Source organism: Vespula vulgaris, chromosome 5 (assembly GCF_905475345.1).
Source record: "Vespula vulgaris chromosome 5, iyVesVulg1.1, whole genome shotgun sequence".
Taxonomy (NCBI): Eukaryota; Metazoa; Arthropoda; class Insecta; order Hymenoptera; family Vespidae; genus Vespula; species Vespula vulgaris.
In genome coordinates, this window is record NC_066590.1 from 1828705 (window position 1) to 1855217 (window position 26513).

Sequence of the window (26513 nt, forward strand, 5' to 3'; positions counted from 1 at the left end):
CGTTGTATTTCAAATCGATAGATACTTTTATGCAATCACGTCTTTCGAACGTAACACCGTCTCCGACTACGACGCCTTCGAATCCTTCGTGTAGCTTTTTTTCTCTTTTTTCTCATTTCTCTCTCTCTCTCTCTCTCTCTCTCTCTCTCTCTCTCTCTCTCTCTCTCTCTGTCTCTCATTTTCATTTTGTCTCTCCTTTTTTCTCCTTCTCTCTCTTTCTTGTTCTTTCTCATTCCCCCGTCGTCATCTTCGCGTTTCTTGTTTATTCGTTCGTCCAGACTAACACTCCACCCCCTTTCTTTCTTTCTTTCTTTCTTTCTTCCTTCCTTTCTTTCTTTCTTTCTTTCTTTTCTTTTTCTTTCTTTCTTCCTCTCTTTCTTTCTCTCTTTTCTAACAGAAGGGTACCCTGCTGCCGCTCTCGCTCCTCTTACACCATTCGACAGCACGATGCGATGCCGAGGATAGTATGACGCGGAGAAATGGCTCGCTCGTGTTACACAGTTGCAAAGTATTCTTTCTTTCTTTTTTCTTCTTCTTCTTTTTCTCCTTTTTTATTTCTCTCTTTTCCTATCCTCGTCGCACAGATGGTCTCCTTTCAGGCTTCGTTAGTACTTTCCGTTTTCATTAGTTCTCCACTTCGTAATAGCAAGTGACTTTTCATACCAGACAACCTTCTTTCAATCTTCTCTTCAATTTTTCATCATTAATCGGTAAAATTCCAAGATTACTCGCTAGAATTTTTCTTCTTCTTCTTTTTCTTCTTTTTCTTCTTCTTCATCATCTTCATCTTCTTTTTCATCGTTCTTTAAATTCTAAAATAAATTCTACCATCCGTCATCGAATCGGCTTGTCTCATCGAAACGACGTTAAGTAAGTAGTCGCGTATTCTAGCCCTTCGAAAGAATCAATTTAGGTTTGATAGTTTCCTCCTACGGTTCTCAGAAAAGGGGAAGTTTCTCGTAGCGGTAATTGTCACGCGCGAAATTCGAAGAGACTCGGAAGCCCCATCCGGTTCTTTACTTCCTTTCCCCACGAGGGAATGAAACTTTACGATGAACGAAGCACATCATCCCATCAATCCACCTACCACCCTCTACCCTCTACCCTCCACCCTCCACCTTCCACCCTTCGTTCTTCGCTTTTCGCCCTTCGCTTTTCGTTTTTCGCCTAAGGTCCCTCGACTTCTCGGAGTCCTTGGAATTTCGATATAATCCGAGACAAATCTTGGACTTGATCTTTTCGTTCGGATAAACCAGTCAAGGGATAACGAAGCAAAGCAAGCAAGCAAGCCCTTTTTATTTATTTCCCTTTATTTTCTTTCTTTCTTTCTCTCTTTCTGTTTCTCTTTCGCTTTTATCTGAAGTATTCAAAAGTTTAACCTTACCGAGAGAAATATTATCGGCCGCTTAAAATCTTTATAATTATTTACATCGAAAATGTGACAAGAGCTAGAGTTTTCTTCTACTTCGTTATGAGAAGAAGAATAAGAGGAAGGGGAAGAGGAAGAAGAAAAAAGAGATGGAAAAAGGAAACGGATGAAAGGAAAAGAAAAGAAATAAAACTAAAATAGCAACAACTCATCCTTGAAAAATCTCTCTTCTTTCCGACTTCCGCGATAATACTTAACGGCGACTATTTAATAACAATTATTATTATGACGGTTATAATCCAAGAGATGAAAGAAGAGCATGAGAGAAAAAAAGAGAGAAAAAGAAAGAGAGAGTAAAACGATAAGACGGAGTGAGAGTGAGTGAGTAACTGAGTGACTGAGAGAAAGAAAGAAAGAAAGAAAGAAAGAAAAAGAGAGAGAGAAAAACGAGAGAAAGAGAGAGAACGAGAGAGAGAGAGAGGTAGAATAGTATGAGAGTGTGAAAGAGAGAAAGAGAGAGAGAGAGAAGAAAAGAAATGTAGCGAAGAAGAAGATGGTTGCGAGGTAAAGAAAAAAAAGGGGGATGAAAAAAGGGGTGAGTTAGGTGTTACGAGGATTTACGAGCGGTCCTATTTCATGTGCCTAACCAGCCGTGGGGACGTTCGAGCGAGCCAGGGGAAATGCAACGAAGGGGAAAATACCTCGAGTGGTGGGGTGTAGGTAGAGATAGAGGCGAGGTAGGGGAGGTGTAGGAGGAAATATGGTAGAGAAGGTAAAGCTAGCAGTGGTACGTGTTATGGTAGTGGTGTAATGGTACTGGTAGTGGTGATAGCGAAGAAGAGGGATGGAAAAGGGGCTACAGGGGAAGTGAGTGAATGGAACGGGGAAAACTCGCGCGAGTTGTGCCGCTATCGTATATAAACGAGCTGTGCAATAGTTTTCAGCTACCAGTAGTCATTTGTAACTCGAAGCTCGGCGAGGTTGGCTTTATTGCGGCCATAAAGATCTCGGCTTCCTCGCCTCTCGCCAGCTTGCGTGCGGCTTTTGCGGCTACGTTCGGCGAACGCTCGCACGGCCTTAGATAGTTAGCCGAGTGCGGAATACGCTTCTACATTCTTTTTTTTCTGCTTGTTCTTATTCTTGTTCTTCTTCTTTTCTCTTTTCACTTTTTTTTCTCTCCTTGTTCTCTCTTTTTTCTTTCTTTTCTTGCTTTCTCTCTCTCTCTCTCTCTCTTTCTTTTTCTCTTTTCTTCCTTTGTTAACTTCTTGTTATTCTTCTTATTCTTTTTCAAGCGACGATTTATGCAAATTAGCTGTTAGGTATCAACTCATTTTTGATAGATATTAATTAGGAAAGAAAAAAGGAAAAAGGGTGCATATTCGAAGTGTATATATATATATATAAACGTATTAGTATTATTTACAAAGGGATAAATAGAAGACGATAAAGAAGAAAAATCTTTATACGCGCAAAAAGATCGCGAAAGAAATATTTTTATATCTGACGAGTTTTGTTCGACTTTTTTCTTTTTTCTTTTCCTTTAACGTTTCTTTTTGTTTTCTTTCTTTCTTTCTTCTCTTTTTTTATTTTTCTTAGCAAAAGATCGCTTACAAATGGAAGACAAATATATTCGTTTCTAGACATATAGAATTTTCTTTACGACGGACTCTTTCTCTATGACGATGGACGAATGATTAGAAAATTGATATCGTAGTTTGGAATTTCTATCTTCGACTATCATGTATTCGCGTGTTACAAATAATCGTACAAACGAGACGATCTAATCGCAGAAATTTATTTTATTGGTATGCAATGGCAAAGCATAGAAAATTTCATTTCATTATTACTTTGATTTAATTATTAGTATTCAAAACGAATTAAATTCGAAACGAAATGAATCTAATCATAGGAAATTCTTGATGACGTGGGTATCGATACGTCTGGTTTATCGACTCGTCTATAGTGGTAGGTTAGTACGTCGTATCTATCGATATTCGATTAATCAATGAGCGTGTGCTTTCTTATTCGACACAAGATATATCGCGAGTAGAGACGTACGCGTGTATATTCTCGGCTATATTCATCGATACTATCAGGATTTAGGGTAGGTACCCTAATACACAGCGAGTAACGGGAATGCATTAGTCATCGATTGCCGGTATTACGAGGAAGTACTTACGCATAGAGCTCGTAGCTCACTTTGCGCGTTATGCTTGACGAGTTAGCTAGATATTATCCACTTGGGAATAGAAAGAAAGAGAGAAAGAGAGAGAGAGAGAGAGAGAGAAAGAGAGAAAGTATATTTCGTTCTAACCAGCAGATACATATTTATATATACTACATATTTATATTGAGTGATACAATTACGTAGAATAATAGTATAATAAATAAAAATAAAAAAATAGAAGGAATGACAAAGAAAAAGAAAAATAAGAAAAGAAAAATTATTATCGTTATCTTTGTCTTTATTATTATTATTATTATTATTATTATTATTATTATTATTATTATTATTATGTTGTTTGTTGTCATTGTTATTATTACTAGTATATTTTATTACATAAGATTTAAAAAAAAAACTATTTTTCTATTTCTTCTTCTTTTTCGAAATAATAGAATTCGAAAGATAACTTCCTTACGATTCGGATGAGTGAAATAAATAATTTTTTGCTCGAGTGAGTTCTGTTGTAGATCTATTTTTTTTTTTTTTTTTTTTTTATCAAGAAAGTATAAAAACTTAGCGCTTAAAGTATCATATGTGTATCGGAGGATCGAAAAACGTTGGAATTATATTTTTCGAGCCCGAATTCCGAATCAACTCAAGTTGTTGGATTCGTATAGGAAGCTCGCTAGTCATCATACGATCCTTATTCTGCACAGAATATGTAGCACATAACGTAGAACACAAATCACTCAGTCAAAGCGTTTCTAGTGTAAGCAACTTTACAATTTCCTCTTCTATATCTCTCTAACTCCGTACGGACTAACTTCACATCGACCGTATACTCTCTCTCTCTCTCTCTCTCTCTCTCTCTCTCTCTCTCTCTCTCTCTCTCTCTCTCTCTCTCTCTCTCTCTGTGTATGTCTCTCCTTCTCCCTCTCGTTTACTCGTGTAAAGCCTTGCAGTCCGGTTAGTAGTTTATATTTCCAAGTAGCCTAAACTTTCCAACGCATCATAAACAGTAATTATACGAAATTTCATTTGGAGCGTAGAAAAATAATAAGAGTTTTTGAGAAATTACAAACACTCAAAAGAAGACTTTTATATTATTATTATTAATGATTATTATTATTATTATTATTATTATTATTATTATTATTATTAAAAGTATTATAAAACAAATGAAAAGTAGTGTTTTCTTTTACAGCATGAAATGCTCATTTTCCAGAATAAGATCTGTGTATCAAAGACGAGTTACAAAACAAGATGATATTAAATAAGAAACATAAAGGAATGGTAAGAAAAATACCAGAAAGGAAAAAAAGAGAAAAAGGAAAAGAAAATACAGAAAAAGAAGAGGAGTACAAAGTAAGAGAGAGAGAAAGAGGGAGACAGAGAGAGAGAGAGAGAGAGAGGGAGAAAGAGAGAGAGAGAAAGAGAGAAAGAGAAAGAGAAATGGAGAAAGAGAAAGAGAAAGAGAGAGATAACGCGTCGCCAAGAAGAAGAATTATTTTTCTTTGATGTTATCGAGATATAAAACGTCGGAGTGTTTTATCTTGAAATCGATCGATCTTATACTACGCATTTCTAAGAGATAAAAGACGATCTTACCGTATACGATGTAAAAAAGGTAGGAGAAATAAAACAAAATAAAAAAAACAGAAAAAGCAAGCAAGAGACAAAGAGAAAGAGAGAGAGAGAGAGAGAGAAAGGAAGATAGAGGAAGATAGAGAGTCGTTCGTTGCTCGCGAACGAATTTTCGTCAAAAGGAATTAGTTCGTAACGTTTCTTATCGTTCGACCATTCTGCATAATAATGGAATTCGTTTTATTAGTTTGTTTGGTACCCGAATACATTTGGAGAATTTTATCCGGCGAAGAAGTGCGCCGATGAAATAGCTTATTAACAAAGTTAAATTGAGCAAAGTTTCTGGCTCTGATTACCTATGCCTCCTCCTTCAGCTTCTATTCCTTTTCCGCGTCCTCTTTCTACTCCTCTTCCTCCTCCTCCTCCTACTCCTCATCCTCCATCTTCTTCTTCTCCTCCACTTTCTCTTGTAACCTCGAGTCCTCCGCTTTCCCCTTGCTCACGGTTTAGTTTTCCACGCTGACAATTTTACTTTCGCGCCGCGTCCTACGAAACTAGTTTTCATTTCCTCCAAAGAGCAAAGCGACGTTAGAACGCCGTGCAATTTTTAATCAAACTCCTTCTCCATCGAAACGGAGGGGTGGAGGTAGGAGTTATAGGGCCGTGAGGGGGGTAGAAAAGGGGGAATGGGGTGGAGGTAGAGGTTATAGGGCAGTGAAGGGGGTAGAAAAGGGGAATGGGGTGGAGGTAGAGGTTATAGGGCAGTGAAGGGGGTAGAAAAGGGGGAATGGGGTGAAGGTGGAGGTTATAGGGCCGTGAAGGGGGTAGAAAAGGGGGAATGGGGTGGAGGTAAGGGTTATAAGGCCGTGAGGGGGGTAAAAAAGGGGAAATGGGGTGAAGGTAGAGGTTATAGGGCCGTGAGGGGGATGGAAGGGGAATAGAGTCAAGAGAACGGGGGAGGGAAGGGTGAAAGGAGGTGGGAAGAAGGGAGAAGGGAAGGTACACTGTGTAATCGTTCTTTAACGATCTATTCCAATAAATTGTTCGTTGATAAAACTATCGATCTTAGAGCGTAGATCTCTTTTACAACATCGTCCAACTTTTCTATTGTTTATTATTACTTCTTTATTTTTCTTCTCTCTTTTCTCTTTCCCTTGATTCTGCTCGTTCTCTTTTTTGTGCAAATCAAAAAAAAAAAAAAATTGCATAGATGATGAAATTCGAGATGGATCTTTGTAAACGGGGAATTTTTAGAAGAAAGACTTGCTATCATTTTTCTCTCAGGATATAGTGGAAATGGCAAGAAGCAGGAACAAAGAAAAAAAAAAGAGGAAGAAAGAAAAAAAGAAGATCAAAACGAAAAAATCAAGAAGAAAAAAGAGAAATAAGGTAAAATAAAATAATGAAGGAAGAAGGAAGAAAGCTCCAACTTATTGAGAGATGGTTTATCAATAGCAAAACGTAGAACATACCGCGAGATCGTGTCATGGAGCAGAAACCTTTGGCAAGTTTCTAACGGTGCTTGCTCGACAACCCGTGCAACCTGTTGCCTCCCAAACTCTCTCTCTCTCTCTCTCTCTCTCTCTCACATTCTCTCTCGTTCTCTCTCCTTCTCACATATATGTATATAGAGGACAGACATACAAATAACACACACATACATACGTATAACGCACACGTAGTTCACATCAGTGCATCAGAGACGAATGTCCACGATGCCGAGTGTTTGCAAAGCGTAAAATAACATTCGTTGCTCGCGTAAAATTGCTCGACGCGTTCGTTCGAGAATTACGCTACGCGTTTCGTAGCTTTGATCGTACCGAAACAACCATCTCTCTTTCTATCTATCTATTTGTCTCTCTCTCTCTCTCTCTCTGTTTCTCTCTGTCTCTCTTTCTCTTTCTCTGATTAACTAACTCGCTCAGTCGTTGTGCCCATTAATGTGCGCGCTCGTTCGCGTCGTATATTACGAACCTTCACGCCGTGTGTGCTCTCGTCGAAATGAAATTATTTAGCCGCGCATTTTATGTATGTCCCTTTAAACTCTTTATCCCATATTTCGTTTTATTTTATCTTACGAACCACGTGAATGAACTGAAATGGGACGGGGCAAACGAAAGGTAATAAAAGGAGAAGTAGAAGAAGAGAAAAAAAGGGGATGAAAGAATGAAAGAAAAATGGAGAAAAAAATAAAAGGGATATGTGTAGTGAAAATAAAGGGAAGAAGAAGATAAGAGAAACAGAAAAAAAATATATATATATAATTAAAATTATATGTAAGATGAAAAAAATATAATTATAAATATTATTATAAAATTAAAAAAATGTGATTATAAATATTATTATAGAATTAAAAAAATTATTATAATTCGTCAGGAAACATTAACAGAAAGAAAAACACAATATAAATTCATTTCGTACTCTTTTGACAGTTCTCGTGCACGAGATTTATTATTATTATTATTATTATTATTATTATTATTATTATTATTATTATTATTATTATTATTGTTATTGTTGTTGTTATTGTTTTTATAGCTGTTGTTATCATTTCTAATATTATTAAGTATTTTATTTGTATTTGTGCAAAGGTACATAAAGAAATATGATATTTTTAACAACAATATTTAATTATCTTAGATAAGATTTCTTTTTTGCAAGTCATCGAGTCAATATCGTCGATCTTTCTATATCGCACATCTTTTTATCCATCTATGTACGTAGACATCTACATACACACACATGCATATATATATGAATATTTATATATAGAAATATGTATAGATATGCGTTTATACATTTCATGTATTTTAGAAATAGCACGAAGATTAAGATCGTTAGATAGTGCCAGGGAAATTCATCCTATCTCTTTCCGAGGACTTCTAATCGCCTGATTGCGATTAGACGTTAATAGTAAGTATATTACTTCGTTCATATGAGATACACTTTATTTGTGTTGTAATTAATAAATTCTTTAATCGATATGTGCAGTTTTTCGTTTCTCTCTCTTTTTCTTTTTTTTTCTTTTTCTTTTCTTTTTTCCTTTTCTTCTTATCAACATGACAATTATTTATATTCTTTTTTATGCGTTAGTAAATGATAGAATTAAAAGTTAGAAGTGAATTGAATGAAATTTGAAAAGTCAAGAAAAAGAAAAGAAAAGAAAAGAAGATATAAGATAAAAGAAAAAGAAGAAATCAAATATCCATCAGACATTGTCGCTTATAAAACATGGCCTTGGCATTGGAATTTTGAACACGACTTTCCTCCACAAGTAGGAGTTGGATTCGTGCATATAAAAGAGAATTATGAGGCAAGGAGCAGGTGTTGTTGTCCTTGTTCACTCTGGCACTTTTGACAATGCGATCATTTTTCAGTGATACCGGGGTGAGATAGCACACGGTCTCTCTCTTTTTCTCTCTCTCTCTCTCTCTCTCTATCTTTTTCTATCTGATATCAAAAAGAATAGAGAAAGACAGAAATGAGGAAGAGTAGGAGGATTAGGGAAAGCAGGAGGACGACAACGACGACGACGACGAATCGCACGTGTCACGAAATTGCGAGATATTTTTTAACCCGAGACAATGCAGTCTCTTACCTATAAATATATAACGATCGCTACCCTTTCGTTCGTCGAGTGAAAAATTATTTCCCATTATATCAACGTTGAACGGACATTTTTGTGATTTGAGTAATTTCGTGGAAGGAAATGTTCTTTATAAAAAATTTCCACTGATATATACTCGAAGTCGAACTTCTTCTTCTTCTTCTTCTTTTATTTATTTATTTATTTTTCTTCTCTCATGACAAAATAAAAAAAATGACGAGAGAATAAGTACGAAAATCTTATTTTCATATATAATATAATAATAACGTGGTAGAAAATTTGGCGGTATTATTATTTCAACATTGCTAAACTTCGAAAGCTAGTCTCACCTACCTCCCACCGTGTCCCCCTTCTAGGCCTCCGTATGTTATGGTGAAGCTAGTGATGGGTTCCGAGCTGGTATTGTGTCTCTACTTCATACACCTCTTCGTCTATGTACTTACGTATGTACATATGTACATATGTACATATCTATGTATGTACGCGAGAGAGAGTTTGAAAGATAAACAAGCGATATTCGAGCACGGTGACTCTCCTACCCCAGGACAAGCACACGCCATTTATGATTCTGTAAGGGTAAGCTTTAATTACCCTTCCTCGAAAATCTCTACGAGGACCTCGTACCGTGTTAAAGCGAGCATATTCGATGACGCGAGAAGATAGCCGAGTAACAAGCCGATGAATTTTCCTTTAATAAAAGTACACTTTAGTCTAGTAGGTCCGCGATGTAAATGCGTCCGCCATTATGGCGTCGACATATACTACTAGAGATGCTACTAGAAAACTTTTCGATGTGATTTTTATTTTAATAATAGTAATACTACTACTACTAATAATAATGATGATAATAATAATAATTGTAATAATAACAATAATATTCATAATAATGTAATAATGTGTGCGTCGCAAAAAACAAAAAGTAAATTGATTGATTTTTAATATTATCTTTTATATCTGTATTAGAATACGAAAATAGTAGAGATCGTATTGCAACAATTTTTTGAAATTATTTTCGATATAAATTGGAGTAACGCTATATTTTCAACATTTGATATCGCCTATCCATTTTCGATCCACTATCGTGAAATTTCGTTGGGATATCGTTTATCGTTGATCGTGAAAACTAAGAAATGAAAAATAATTGCAAGGAAAGAAAGCAATAGAGGAAGAAAAAGAAGAAAAAAGAAAAAAAAGAAGAAGAAGGAAAAGAAGAAGAAGTTCGAAACGTTTCCAATTTCTATCGTGCGAACAGTCGATAGCTGAAAGACAAGAAATAAGAAATAAGAATGAGTGTTCGCGAGGAGAGGAAGAAGAGGAAGAAGAAAAAAAAGAAATGAAAAGAAAAAAAGAAAAAAAGCAGGGTAAGAAAAATAATAAGAAGAAAGAATACTGTGTGCGTGTGTGTGTATGTGTATGTGTTGCCAGAGGAATATTTCTTTCGACAAAGAGAAGAAAAAATAAGATGGAGGAGATGAAGAAGAAGAAGAAAAAAAAAGAAAAGAAACAAAACGTTCTTCGAGTTTTTATTTGGCTTCTTCTTCTTCTTCTTCTTCTCTTCTTCGTGTACGTACTCAACAAGGTTTGCTCACGCTGTTAACAATGCAAATGGTATCATCCACTGCAACTCACACACACGTATACACACAGCCAACGAAATAATGCACGCGCGGCAGCCATGTAAACAAAATACAGAAAAATTGCTCAATTTCGTGGCAGGGAATTGCTTACCTTTTTCTTTCTCTTTTATTTCTTTTTTTTTTTAAGGAAGAAGAAGCAGAAGAAACGAGAGAGAGAGAGAGAGAGAGAGAGAGAGAAAATTCATTTTAATAATTTATTCTTTTATTCTGGATGCGACGAAATCTGTTACTCGTACATACGCATACAAACAAACACGTTTGGTCGTTCCATATGGAATATACCAACAAAGTGCTCTATATTAATTCGTAGTGAATCGTGAAAGAGTTCATTGGTTCAGATGAATAGTACTGTTTATTGTTGCACGAAGGAATAAATAATAATAAGTATCGATATTCGGTAACAATAGAGAGACACGTAAATACAAAGAGAAAGAGAGAGAGAGAGAGAGAGAGAAAGAGATTAGATTACTTTGCAATAAAATACACTTTAACAATCTTTAATCAGCGAAAAATCGTTTATAATTCTTTTTAAACTCTTACTTAACATCAGATTTAGGTATTAACGTTATCGAGAAAAAGGACCAAATATATATATATATATATATACATACGTATACAAAATTCGTATGAACGATTATATTAGTATAATATAATACAATTTTCGATAATATTATGTCAGATAAACAAAACTCTTTCTAACATATCCTAACGGATGCATGTTGAAGCGCATCGTACGCTTAAGTTCGATCGATTTATCGAACTGTTTATCGCAACCTCGTCATTTAATCGAAGAGAAGAGAGCACCCTCTTGTAAGGGTGCGCGAAATAGCAACTCCTGGCAGCTCACGTGAAAATGTGCAAGCGCACGTGAACTCGCACGTGCGATCCCACGTATACTATACTTCGGTCTCTCTCTCTCTCTCTCTCTCTCTCTCTCTCTCTCTCTCTCTCTATTATATACACCAACACACATACATATATAAGCACACACTCGTGCGCACTTTACTTTGGTTTCTCTACGGTGGAAGGCCGACATGGCCTCGTGATCGATCGGCTCATCAAACATCTTGCCATATTGTCGACAGAATCCCATAACCGAGATAGGGTTGGCTCGTGCTGCCTATTTTTATTACGCGGTTTAACTTGACGGCGATCACACGAACGGAAGACCGATGACGATGTTTTTGTGTACGATACGAAAGAAAAATCTGAAGAAAAAGGGCTCGCCGTTCAACGTTCATCGATCGACCCTATTCCAACGATCCGTCTCTTTTGTGCGATATTATTAATATTGTGAAATAATATTCTTTTTTCTTTCTTTTCTTTCTTCTTTTTTTTGTTTCTTTTTTTTCTTTTATCTTTTTTTTTTTTTTTGACACGAGACAGAGAAAAAGAGAGACTTGTCCTTCTCAAAAACGTACGATTTACTTACTTAAAAATTTCGCTTTATTCGCAAATACTTTTACAATTTGTTCGTATCCGAAGAATTATTTATTATCGTTATAATTTTTGCAGCGTTGATATTAGGAAAATGAAATTAATTAATAATATTGTATGATAACGTATTATATACGTCTACACGTGTCGCGTTTTACGTAATAATTTTCTATGTTATTACATCACGTTAAACGTACAGCACGGTTAAACGAAAATATAAATTTTTCAATAAATTATCAAACAAACGCTTCGATGCTTAATCAATTCACAATGTTACGTAAAATTTTGCATCAGGATCATATGATTTTAGGGAGGTTTAAGAGTAACTGGTAACTTATGTTCTCCTGTTAAAAAATTTCGTATTTTGGACAAACCGAAAATTTTTTTCCTGACAAATCGAACTTTGTGTTAGGATTACAGAATGAGGAAAGACATGACACGAGAAATCATGCCAGTTCCTGTTGATTTATGTTCTCCCGTTAAAAATATCGAATTCCGAAGAAATCTAAAAATTTTTCCCCGTCGAATTGATATTTTTATTAGGATCACAGAACGAATGAGAAATATTTCCATCCATCTATGAACAATCGTGAATAGATAAAGGAAATAAATGGTGAATCTTCCATTTCGATATATTTCGTGTATTATTAATAGTTTATAACAAGATACATTTACAAGTTTTTACATTATAAAAGTATTTTCTATATTCAAGGTAGATCATAAAAGAAAAAAATCCGATAACTCGTCGGATTCTGTAATAACAGAGAAAATAGATCCCGTTAATTTTCAATTATCATCGTAACAAAAAATTGTAACAGAACTTTTGTACGTTTACATATCCATCAAAAAATTTTACTGTAGATCGTAAAGAAAAAGAGAAAAAGAGAGAGAGAGAGAGAGAGAGTGAAAAAATTGCTTTTCAATACGTATACTGATTTAGATCTTGTTCATTTTCGATAACAGAGATAAAAAATGAAAAAAGAAAAAAAAATGAAGGAAGATGGAAATAACTTCACTTCACTTCGTTCTATCATATAAAAGAAATTCATCTAGATGATCATTATGAGTAACGAGCCATCGGAAATATATACATGCATGTATGCATATATCCATACTTACATATATATATATATACATACATACATATACATATCCGATATTCAGGCGGACGTCGGCGTAGCTTTGCGCTACGTCACGTGCCGCGATATAAGTATGCATGAAGTTAGCTTCGGCTCGTCTGAAATATTAAGCAGCTAGACTCCTACCTGCTGAGCTCTGAAAACTGTTTACCCTGGAGGACGAGACAGACCGTCGGAAAGGTGCTGAGAGATGGGGTTGGGTGAGAGTAAGGAAGAGATGAACGAAGAAGGAAAAGGGCCAAGTGTGAGAAAGAGATGAGAGGTATGCTGCGGAGAAGAAGGATGATAAAGAGAAGGAGAAAAAGGAAGAAGAGGAGGACGAGGAGGATGGAGTAAAAGGAGAAAGAGGATGTTTTCGCGTTATATCTACGGCCAACTCAACCTACTCCGTTTGATAAATAATGCGCCACGCATTTTACGCGGGCTAAAACTTTCGGATTGCGCACTACCAACGAGATCTACCACTACCGATCAAAAAGATAGACATCTCTTGTCTATCTTATTGTTTTCTTTATATACTATTAACTCTAATACATTTATTCCTATAAAATCGATGGAAACCAATGGAAAATTCCTATATGTAACTATCTGTAAGATCCAGGTAATGCGTGAGAGAAATAGAAAGAAGACATCGTGTTGATCAATGTGATCTTAAAGGAATACGTGAAAGTTTTAAGAAATCAGTAAATCCTTGGCTCATCATAAGATATGCATGTGTGTATGTATGTATGTATGTATGTATATACATATATATTCAAGAGAATATAATAATTAGAAAATCATCCTTCGTCGAAAGAAAGAGAGAGAGATACATCCACATTATACAATTTTCAATAGATCCTACGTAGAAACGTTTAACATCTTTTAAGCCTTAAATATTAATCAAGATTTTCTTCGAACATTTATTACGTATTAGCTATACCTAGATAGTACACGATCGTAAGTTTTCACGACCAAAACGATCTTCTCGAAGAGCCTGATTTATTTAGCTACAGAATCCTGAAACAGCTCTCCTACTACCTCGTGATCTTTCGAAAGGGCAGAAAGAACGAGAGAGAGAGAGAGAGAAAGAGAGAGTGAATGGAGAAAGATATATATATATATATATATATATATATATATGTATATATATATATATATAGAGAGAGAGAGAGAGAGAGAGATAAGAGAAGAGGAAGATGAGAGAAAAAAGGAAGGAGAAAGTCTGCGGCTCGCAAGAGAAATCTAGAAGGACGAAATGTCCTTTTGTCGCACTCGGAGTCCTCCTTCCCCTCACCCCCGATACCCTACCTGCCCACCCTTACACCACGGAACTTTATTAATTGTGCGTTTTGTTATGCAGATGATGCTCGCGCACCAGAGAACCTGTCCCGTGCTTTTACCCCCACTCTCGCTTCTCTTTTCCCCCTCCTTTCTTCCTTCCTTTCTTGCTTTGCTTTCTTTCTTTCTTTCTCTCTCTCTCTCTCTTTTTCTCTCTGTTTCTTCTCTTTACGTTTCTCTTCTAACGTTAGTTAGAACGAGACGAACCGAGCTCGTCGCCGTTATTACGTGGACTCCTGGAGTCCCGTCGTCGTGCCTTTAAGAGATTACTCCCGAATTCATTGCCTTCAATTGAGAAAACTTGAAAGCTTTCTTCGCTCGAGAAAGAGAGAGACGGAGAGAGAGAGAGAGAGAGAGAGAGAGAATCTTTTCAACCTCCAAAATTTTACAAATGCACGCTTTACCAAACTTTCTCCCATCTTTAAATGATCGTACGAAGTTTCTACTTTATATATATATATATATATATATATATATATATATATATATATATATTGACCGAAAAGGGATGGAACTAAACGAATAATATCTATGAATAAATATTCATCGATATTTATATAAAATATTATATAAAATAAGAAATACTATGTTTCTCTTTCTCTTTCTCTCTCTCTCTCTCTCTCTCTCTTGAAACAATACAGTTTTATATATGTATAGTATGAACGATCAAAGAAAGTTTCTAGGTGGTCTAGATAAGTGTTTCCCCAAGTGGCTTTAAATAATTGATTACTCTTTCACGTCACTGTTTTTTAAGAGCAAGGAGAGCCATCTTTTAACAGATTTTGTAAAAGTTGCTAGGTTGCTAAGAAAATTGATCTATGAAAAGTCAAAAATGGTGTACCTAATGGTTTTTGAAAATCATCTAGAAAATTTGGGTTCATCTTCTATAGAGATATAAATATATACCTATGTATATACCTACACATATACATATCCATATATATATATATATATATATATATATCTTTCTATTATCGTTTACGAAGAAGCCTGAAGGCATTGTTTGTCGAATACGAACGGACGACAAGTTACACAGTTTTACGAAGGCGGATGATATCGATGAGAAAGATAGAGAGAAAAATAAGAGATAGAAGTAAGTAAATAAGTAACTATGTAACTAAGTAAATAAGTAACTAAGTAAGTAAGTAAGTAAGTAAGTAAGAAAGATAAAAAAAAAGAAAGAAAGAAAGAAAGACAGAAAAAAGAGGAAAGAAACTCTTCCTTCACCCCTTTTTTCGTGATCGGTGATCTCTTGAGAATCGAAGAGTTATTGAAACGCTTTCGAACGTCTTTGAATATCCAGTCGGAATGATAAGACGACGGTGTTAACCGTTGGTGGTATGAAAGTGTAGGTTGGAGGTTGAAAATGGAGATGAGGGATGGAATGAAAATAAGAGAAAGAAAGAAAACTCGAATAAGGGAATAAGAGGAGCTCTCACCCTTCCCCAAGACTCCATACCTCACAATCGAGCCCTTTCGATTTATACTCGCGAGACCTAACGTTTTAAGTAGAGTCCTTCGGTTTCGCGACAATAAAGCATCGTTCAAGATATTCTCTCTACAACCTCCCCCACTCATCCCACCCCATTTCCTAAGCCGTTTGATCCGTCGATAATTGAGAGTAAAAAAGAGAGAGAGAAAGAGAGAGAGGGAAAGAGAGAAAGTATCTTTCGATTGGTCCTGTATCATAACGAACACGAGAGAGAAAGAGAGAGGGAGAGAGAGAGAGAGAGAGCGAGAGAGAAAGAGTGATATTATGTACAGAGTGAAACGAAAGAGATGACATTGCCCGTTTTTTCCGCCACCCCCATCCCCACTCTTTTTTTTTCTTTTTTCCTCTCTCTCTCTCTCTTTCTCTCTCTCTCTTTCTCTCTCTCTCTTTCTCACTCTTCTTACTCCAGAAGAACGTTTCTATGCGGCGGCAGACATTAGTCGAGTCAAAAAGAAATATCCCTCCGGGAAATGCGGCATAATAACGGCTTAAGCGCATCGAGCATTCTTTTCGTCTCCCTTTGCGTTCGTTTCATCTTCTTCTTCTTCTTCATTTTTTCTTTTTTTTTCTTCTCTCTTTATTATTATTATTATTATTATTATTATTATTATTATTATTATTATTATTATTATTATTATTATTATTATTATTACTATTATTGTTGTTGTTATTATTGCTATCATTATTATTTTCTTCCTTTTCAAGTTGATTTTTCTTTCTCTTACTTTCTCTCTCTTTCTCTATCTTCATCTTTATCTCTATTTTTATCTCTATCTGTCTCTCTTTGTATATTTTTCGCTAGTTCGCGTTTTTCTTCTTTGATACGTAGAAACAGAAACGATACGATGCGACGAATAAATAAAGAGAGAAATCCGTTTTTGTAATGGCGATATAGTGTTGTTGTTGTTGTTGTTGTTTTGTTGTCGTCGTCGTCGTCGTCTCTTTCATCGTCGTATTACACTTTACTCTCTTACTTTGTTACCCTTTATTCTCCCCTTCTTTTCTTCGAATTTATTTATTCACTTAGATAGAACGATCCTGGAATCATTTTAATGGAACAATCTGTCTATTCATCTATCTATCTATCTATAATAAAACGTTCGATGATAACGAAATGTCGGTTTTATTTCGTTGCTTGAAAGAACGACGAATCAATGATTCTTTTACATACACGACACATGTAGATATATACAAGGGGTGGCGTAAAAGTTCTTAAGTTATTTTAAAAAATCTACTACCCTACCAATCTCTCTCTCTCTCTCTCTCTTTTTCATTACATTTTGGGTTGATCTTTTTCTTTTTTTTTTTTTGTTAAATCATAAAACTATCAAACCCCTAACCACTTAAGTCTATAAAAAGAAAGAAATTTTTATATCTCCTTTAGGAACTTTTGGTTCACCTTGTATAAACAAATATACATACGTATGTACATATATATATATATATATATATATATATATATATATATATATATACATATATACACACGGATGTTTATCGTCGATAGGTTGAGCCAAGCTCGTGTAATATTAAATGGCGTTCACGGTTCGCCAGTCAAATTGAATTCCAAGGTATTGGCAAATTCTCAATAAGTATTGACAATGAACTTTCTTACGCTGGTTCTCTCTCTCTCTCTCTCTCTCTCTCTCTCTCACACACACACATACACATCTACACACATATACACAGACACTCCTTTTCACTATATTCTATATACCGTTCTTCTTTCCTTCCGCCTGAGAAACTCCTTCCGAAGAAATCGTTCACACATGTACGGACTTGGAAATCTAAAATGGCGTCTTGGTATCGCGTCAGCAGGACGTTGAAAAGCAGCATTATACTATACATATAAAAGTACATACGTATATATAACTCGGGGAAACTTTTTCTTCCTCTCTTTCTTGTTCTTCTCTTTCTTTTTCTCATTCCCTTTTCCTTTAGACTATCCGAAAAAAGAGTGAGTCGATTTTTGCAATTAAAAAAATATTCGATCAAATTCTTTGCTCGTCGATTGATCATGAAAGAACGTGGGATAGAAATTGTAGAAATTAAAAGAAAAAAAAAAAAAAAAAAAAGAAGAAAGAAAGGAAAAGAAAGCAAACGAAACGTTTAAAAAAAAAAGGAGACGAGAGACAAAATAGAAAAGATTGAACAGAAAAAAAAAAAATAGAAATAAGAAAGAATTTATATAGCGAACGAATCAGAACCAGAGAGAAAAAGAGAAAGACAGAGGGAGAAAAATTTTTGTTTGTTTGTTTCTTTTTTTTTTGTTTTTAGAACGAGTGAATAAGTCGTGTGCATATTGTCCGTAGGATGGTAGTCGAGTTAAAGGGCATGTTGGAGGGAGTTAAGGCTAGCTCGAAGGACCGAAAGGAGGAGGAGGCCAAAGGGGTGGACCAATGGAAGGAGGTAGATGTCGGTGTAATGAAGACCGACAGAGGCGCTCCCGGCCATCGCTAATTTGCCGCTAAGTGCCCGGCTTTGTTTCCGTACGTTGATCCCCCATCGTTTGCAATATCCTGGATTCGAGACGATGTAAGTACTTACGTATCACTGCGCTTAAGAGAGAAAGCCAAATAACCCGCGGTGTCATGCCGGTCTATTCGATACCCCAACCCTATAACTCCCACTCCTTTTCCTTCTTCTGTTTCTCTCTCTTTTTCTCTCTCTGGCTCTCTCTCTTTCTTTCTCTTTCTCTGTTTCTGTCTGTCTATCTGTCTTTCTCTTTCTCTCTCTCTCTCTCTCTCTCTCTCTATTTCTCTCTTTTTTCTCTCTCTTTCTATCTATCCTTCTCTTTATTTTAACTTTGCAAATAGACGATAGTACGTGGAAACTAATCGAGAAACACAAAGGGGAAATTCCAAATTAATATAGTTGCGATTTATTTTAATTGTCTTTTTTTTCTTCTTCTTTCTTTTTAATTTTTCTTAGAAAGTTGACAAAGAAAGGAAAGGATGTAATTACAAATGAATAAATAAATACTATTGTCGTACAAGTGGAAATAATATTTTTTCAGGAGATAAAGAAGAAGATTATTAATCCTTTCAATATCGTATGTTTTTTATATATATGTTTTCTTTTCAACTTTCTTTGGAAAGATACCAATCAGAGATAACAATCGCTCGTACGATCTTTTCTCTCGGATATATGATCAACTTCGACGCAATTTATCATTTTAAATATTTATATAATATTTTTCTCTTCTTTTCATTTTTACATTTTACTTCCTTCCTCCTCTTTATTATTATTATCATCATAATTACTACTGTACTCTTTTACTTTGACTTTTGTTTTTAATTTGATCGAAGTAGAAAAGACGAAAGAGAACATCTTCATGTTTTTTTAATACACAACCTGACAGAGAATCTCTCTCGCGAGATTTCTTCGAAAGCCGTGCAAACGGAAGCAACAGGTATCGCGGTGTATCGACAAACGAGTGTCTCAACTGCGATTTACGAGTTTGTGCGAAGAAACGAAAAAGAATTTTATTTATTTGTCTTTTCTTTTCTTTTTCCTTCCCTTCTGTTTCTTTTTCTTTCTCTGTTCCTTTCTTTTATCCGTTCCTTTTTTTGCAGACAAATTTTACAATGTTATTTTTCGCGATTCTACGAGCCGTACGTGATTCGAAATAAAGTTTTTTTTTCATTATTTTTTAATTAAGGAATTTCTCGAACGAGAAGTAATCGCCTTTGAAAAAATTTGAATGCATAATTATATCTAAAAAGAAAAAAAAGATCTCTCTCTGTCTCTCTCTCTCTCTCTCTCTCTCTCTCTGTCTCTCTCTCTCTCTCTAGTATAGAATTCCACAGAACGTTAGCGTATAAAACGTTATACCGATTTTCGATTACTCGTTTGCACGTCGTACTCTATTACGCGTAATCGTATTTCGTAAAGGTTTTGAATTACTCGCAACTACACGTAGATCGTATTGTTAACGAATTGCATATCGTTTTAGAGAATAATACAACTGTATCCGTTACCTTACTACGATGTAAATAGTATATCCATACATACATACACACACGCGCGCATACCCACATTTTCTGTTATTATTATTTTTGTTGTTATTATATTTTTAATATTATTATTATTATTATTATTATTATTATTATTATTATTATTATTATTATTATTATTATTATTATTTTGAAAAAGTGAAAGATGTTGCACCATTTTGAGAAGAAGAGTTATTATTAATGAAAACATAAGTATATATACATATGTATATATCTGTTATATGCCAATTAACTGAATTGAGTCCAACTGTGAGTAAAAGGAAATTGAGTGAGAGGAAACGAGAGGGTACCGGAGTGGGAGTCAATTAACGAGCTTAAGAGTCACTTTCAATGTATAATACGGAAGGAGAAGCATAAGCGTCGTAAAAAGCCCATTAAGCCATATAACTTTACGAGTGTAAAAAATCACCTAAATATATAAGTTACAATAATTTCTCAACATGTGTAAATATATATATATATATATATTTTTTATCGATCGATTAAATTTTTTCGTTTTTTAAGATCACTTGTAAATAATCTCTTAAATATGATAGTTAGACGAACATCAATTATTTATTTATTTTTACGTCGAACAAAATTTCTTCCATTATCGAATATGATAAAATATCGAAGTATAGCAAATTATTTTCCACAGAGCAAATTACATTATTCTTATGTAAGCTTTAATATATATTAATTCAAATAAATAATTTCTGTCATATATTTTCTAATCTTGATAAAAGATTATAGCAATCGTAAATATACAAAGATCATATTTAATAAATTCAAAAACTTTCTACAAAAAACGTTTTACTTCGTTATTCGATTTATCGAACGATAAACTGACTTTCTAATAATTATTTAACATTTTCATTACATAGAAAAAAACGTGTATGTTTTTTAACACAATAAGAAAGAGAAAATTCCTACAAATAAAACGCAAGTTTAAAAGTAATATAAAATTGCAAGAGATTTTTTAAAACATCGGAGAATAATCAAACAAATTGATAAGCGAGAGATTATCAATTTTAAAAAAAGAATTGCGCGAATCATTTGAACCGACATTTAATACATTAAATAATACTCCATGTTAAAAATGTTAGTGGAGCACGATCCCTAATCGGTGTAATTCTAATTTTTTTTTGCTCCTAATCATTTCTTTTACTCGAATACACGATGGAGGCCTGCGGAATGATATTGGCCTTCGTGACAGTGATACTCAGCGTTTACTACTAAATCGTCAAGGACTTGAGTTATTTCAAAAAAATTGGTTTACCTCATTTGGAACCATGCCCGATATTGGACAACATGATTCCAATATTTTTTAACAAAAAACAATTGATAATGTGATTATCGATGCTTACAATTTAAATTCGAAGGTAAAATACATTGGTTTTTTATTCTTCGATAATCCAGTTTTGATAATTCGTGATACTGAATTAATAAATATAATCGCGATTAAGAGTTTTGATAATTTCTTGGATCCCAGAATTTTCGTCGACGAGCTACGGGATCCACTTCTTGGAAAAAAATTATTTTCGTTAAAAAATGATCGATAGAGAGAGACCAGAACGATGTTGAGTCCGGCGTTTGCATATCGTTTTTGATAATAATACAATTGTACTATAATAACGTTATTTTACTACAATGTAAATAATATACGATTACAATTGATATTATTATTGTTACTATCACTATAAAGAAGAATGGAATTATCTTCGAAAAGAATGAAGAGTATTTACGAAAACATGTTTATCTATACATATGCAGATATATGCATATTACCTTTTATTAAAAATCTATTTCTGCATCTAAACTTAAACTTTTTTCTTCCTCGGATCATACGATCCTAAGTAATATTCTTAATTTAATAGATAATTAAATAACAAGAATTTAAAAATCAAACGATTAATTAAACATCAAAAACTATATCCCCCATTGTCGGATATGGTAAGATATAAAACTAAAGCGAATGCGATTTATTCATGATCGAGCAAAACATACGAGTTATTATTTACTTGCCATTAATCCAAATAAATAATTAACATGATATATTTTCTAATTTCAATAAAGGATTATAGAAATTGTCTGATCATAAATATTCAAAGATCCTATCCAATAATTATTAAAAAATGAACTTCGTTATAGGGTTAAACGACGAACTTATATTCTACTAACCATTTCGACTATTTTCACGTTACGAAAAATGACATAATAGATGAAAAAAGTTACTTACGTAATACTCGCAATTCTCTTAAACATAATAATAGAAAAGTATAAAAAATTTCAGAAAGAAATGCCGAAGAAAATTTATACGGATGTTTTTAAAGATGTTTTTAAAGATAAACATAAATGATTCGATGAAGTGACGTAATTCGATACTGGATCGTATACTAACGACAGTTCGTCAGGAGAAGCGTCAGTATTCTACAATTTCTCGCCAGTGTAACGTCGCGTAATTTACCTCTCACGAACTCTTGCATAATTCGATACACAATGGAGGCCTGGGCAATGATATTGGCCTTCGTAGCAGTGATTCTCAGTATTTATTACTACGTAGTAAAGGACATGAATTATTTCAAAAAAATTGATCTACCATATTTGGAACCATGGCCGATATTGGGCAACATGGGTTCAGCATTCTTACGTCGAAAAACAATTACTGATATAATCGTCGATACTTATAATGTAAATCCAAAGGCCAAATACGTTGGTTTCTTCGATTTGAATAATCCGGTTTTGGTGATTCGTGATCCTGAATTAATCAAAATAATCGCTGTGAAGAAATTTGACAATTTCCCGGATCACCGATCTTTCGTCGACGACGTACAGGATCCACTTTTCGGAAAGGCTCTATTTTCGTTAAGAGGAGACCGATGGAGAGAAACCAGAACGATGTTGAGTCCAGCATTTACTTTGAGCAAGCTAAAGGGTATGTTCCAATTGATGAACGAATGCGGAGCAAATTTTACGGATTATCTATCGAAAATGCCAAAGGATAAGAAAACTATAGAGATGAAGGACGTCTTCACGAGATATACCAACGACGTAATAGCCACTTGTGCCTTTGGTATAACTATAAATTCGATGAAAGATCGAGAAAATGAATTTTACGTTCTTGGAAAAAAGGCAACTAACTTCGACGGTATTAAAACATTGAAATTCCTCATGATACGTTTTTTCCCAACGATAACGAGGCTATTCAAGATCAATATCATATCCGACAATGTTGTTAATTTCTTTAAGAACGTTGTCGAGGAGGTTATCAACATTCGAGATCGAGATAAGATCGTACGGTCGGATATGATACAATTGATGATGGAAGCTAGGGACAAGAGAGCCGAAATGGGACAAGAATTACCTATGATGGATATAGTAGCTCAGGCGTTCATATTTTTCTTTGGTGGTTTCGATAGCGTTTCCACGGCCATGTGTTTCACCTGTCACGAAATTGGTGTCAATCCGGATATACAAAAAAGATTGCAGCGAGAGATCGACGAGGCCATTGAAAAGACCAATGGAAATCCAACTTACGAAGTTATCAACAGCATGGAATATTTAGACGCAGTGATAAGTGAATCTCTACGAAGATATCCGGTCGTTGTTTTCCTCGACAGACTCTGCGCTGAGAGTTACGAGTTACCTCCAAGTTTACCAGGTGGCAAACCCTTCCTCCTGAAAAAAGACATGAGTATATGGTTTCCAATTTATGGACTCCATCACGATCCGAAATATTTCGAGGATCCGTACAAATTTGATCCCGAAAGATTTATAAAAAACGGAAAGGAGATCAACAATTCCGGTGTTTATTTGCCCTTTGGATTGGGACCTAGAATGTGCATTGGTAATAGATTCGCTCTACTCGAGATGAAAGTTTTGATATTCCATTTGTTAGGAAGATGTAATCTGAAGCCTTCTTCCAAAACTCAGAATCCATTGCAATTATCCAAAAAAGGAATGCCTATGACTGCCGAAAATGGTTTTTGGATGGATTTAATGGATAGAGAAGATGTTCATCCTACTCTTAAAAATTTTGTGCCTAATAGCATTGCACGTGATGATATTAACGCTGACGCATCCACCAATGGTATTAATAATGGTCATGCCGTTAAAGCTTGAAATATGAAAAACAAAAAATTAATGATAATATTTGCGAGTGAAATGTTAATTGCACCAAGTTTAGATTACATGTTTGAGCTTTGTATTATTATAGATTATCATGTTTTGAATTACAAGGAACTAAGTGCATATTAAAGTGTTTCTGGATTGTATACTGTTTTATATAATGGTGCAGTTGTATTCGTTATCTTATCGTATACTACGGTATAAATAATACATCACTTCAATGCATTTTATTATTACTATTATTATTATTATTATAAAATAGAGTTATCTTTGAAATGAACGAACACTTTTACAAAACATTTTTACATACAAATGTAGATACATATATATTCGCTTTTATTAAAAGTTCTTTTTGTCTGTCACTTTTTGGATTACATGCTCCTAATATCTTCAAATTGATAGATGCACGAGAATTCAACAATAAATGGTTAATTAAACATCGGAAAATATCTCCGTCATTATCATATGCGATAAGATATTAAAGTAAAACGAATGCGATTTCTTCACAATTGAACAAAATATACGACTCACTGTTTACTTGCCCTTAATCCAGATAAATAATTAACATCATATCTAATTTCAATAAAGAATTACAAAAATTGCCCGGTCATAAATATTCAAAAATCGTATCCAATAATTCTTAAAAAAGGAACTTCCTTGCACGGTTAAACGACGAAATTATATTCTAATACTTATTGTAACTGTACTTAAGTCACGAGAAATGACATGATAGAAGACCGTTGTAATATGTGAAAAAAATTACTTACGCAAAACTTTAAAATTCTTAAAATAATAATAAAAAAATATAAAAAATTCCATAAAGAAATGTCGAAACAGATTCAAACGTATAACAATCTGTATATTTTAAATATAAAGAAATGATTAAAGAAGTGACGTAACTTGATACCGAATGATATATCAAAGCACATTCAGCGAGAGAAACGTTAGTAGTATAGAACCTCTCGCTGGCATAACGTCGAGTAGCTTTCCACTCACGATCTTTTAATTAATCAAGCACACGATGGAGGCTTGGGCAATGATCTTGGCCTTGGTAGCAGTGATACTCAGCATTTATTACTACGTCTTTAAGGACTTGAGTTACTTCAAAAAAAGTGGTATACCGTATTTAGAACCATGGCCAATTGTGGGCAACATGGGTCCAGTAATTTTACGTCTGAAATCGCTGGTTAATATAATTACAGATATTTACAATTTAAATCCGGAAGCCAAATACGTAGGCTTCTTCGATATGGGTAAACCAGTCTTCTTTATTCGCGATCCAGAATTAATCAAAATGATCGCGGTTAAGAGTTTCGATAATTTTCCGGATCACAGAGGTATCGTTGACGAGGTACAAGAGCCACTTTTCGGAAAGAATTTATTTTCCTTGAAAGGCGATCGATGGAGAGAAACTAGAACGATGTTGAGTCCGGCGTTTACTTTGAGCAAGCTAAAGGGTATGTTCCAATTGATGAACGAATGCGGAGCAAATTTTACGGATTATCTATCGAAAATGCCGAAGGATAAGAAAACTATAGAGATGAAGGACGTCTTCACGAGATATACCAACGACGTAATAGCCACTTGTGCATTTGGCATCAGTATTAATTCTATGAGAGATCGGAACAACGATTTCTACGTTCTCGGAAGAAAAGCAACCAATTTCGAAGGTATTCAATTTCTGAAATTCTTCCTTATTCGTTCTTTCCCAAATATTGTAAAATTCTTCAACGTCAAGCTCATATCCGGTAATATCGACAATTTCTTCACGAACGTTGTCAAGGAAGTAATCGACACTAGAGATCAAAACAAGATCGTACGATCAGACATGATACAATTGATGATGGAAGCTAGAGACAAGAGAGCCGAAATGGGACAAGAATTACCTCTGATAGACATAGTAGCTCAAGCGTTTATATTTTTCTTTGGTGGCTTTGACACCGTCTCCAGGGCCATGTGCTTCGCCTGTCACGAAATTGGTATTAATCTGGATATGCAAAAGAGATTGCAGCAAGAGATCGACGAGGTCATTGAAAAGACCAATGGAAATCTAACTTATGATATTATCAACACCATGCAATATTTAGACGCCGTGATACAAGAATCCCTACGGAAATATCCGATCGTTGTCTTTCTTGATAGAGTGTGCATCGAGGATTTCGAATTGCCAGCAAGTTTACCTGGAAGGAAACCTTTGTTATTAAGAAAAGGAACAAATGTTTGGTTCCCAGTTAGTGCACTCCATTTAGACCCCAAGTATTTCGAGGATCCGTACAAATTCGATCCAGAAAGATTTATAAAAAATGGAAAGGAGATTAACAATTCCGGTGTCTTCTTGCCCTTTGGATTGGGACCTAGAATGTGCATTGGTAATAGATTCGCTTTACTGGAAATGAAAGTTTTGATATTTAATTTATTGGCTAGATGTAATCTTAAGCCATCCATCAAAACCGAAAATCCAATTCGATTATCCAAGAGTGGAATCAACTTGTCGGCTGAAAAAGGTTTTTGGATGGATTTAGAAGAAAGAAGCGATGTTCATCCTGCTCTTAAAAATATTGTCTGTAATAATAATTCTGATACTATTAAACTAGGTAGTCATTAATGGAGTTACTATTGATCGTACAGTTAAAACTTAAGA

The 26513-nt window shown here is 34.6% G+C and overlaps 1 protein-coding gene and 1 long non-coding RNA gene across 2 annotated transcripts in view; both read left to right on the plus strand.

Moving 5' to 3' along the window:
* The window catches only part of LOC127064046 (uncharacterized), a 96754-nt gene extending 77899 nt beyond the window's left edge, over positions 1-18855 (plus strand). Inside the window, exon 4 of the long non-coding RNA XR_007781576.1 lies at positions 18062-18855. This is a non-coding gene — a long non-coding RNA (uncharacterized LOC127064046). The remainder of the gene's footprint in view (positions 1-18061) is intronic.
* Positions 18856-22157: 3302 nt separating this feature from the next.
* LOC127063865 (uncharacterized) lies at positions 22158-26513 on the plus strand. The gene is made up of 2 exons (XM_050994132.1): positions 22158-23863; positions 24879-26513. Exons 1-2 carry the CDS (start codon positions 22244-22246, stop codon positions 26475-26477), a joined length of 3219 nt encoding a protein of 1072 aa, XP_050850089.1. The 5' UTR covers positions 22158-22243; the 3' UTR covers positions 26478-26513.

Coding starts and splice junctions, on each gene's coding strand:
- LOC127063865 (XM_050994132.1), top strand. CDS start 22,244: ATGGAGGCCTGGGCAATGATATTGGCCTTCGTAGCAGTGATTCTCAGT. Junction 23,864..24,878: donor ATGGTCATGCCGTTAAAGCT/TGAAATATGAAA, acceptor ACGATCTTTTAA/TTAATCAAGCACACGATGGA.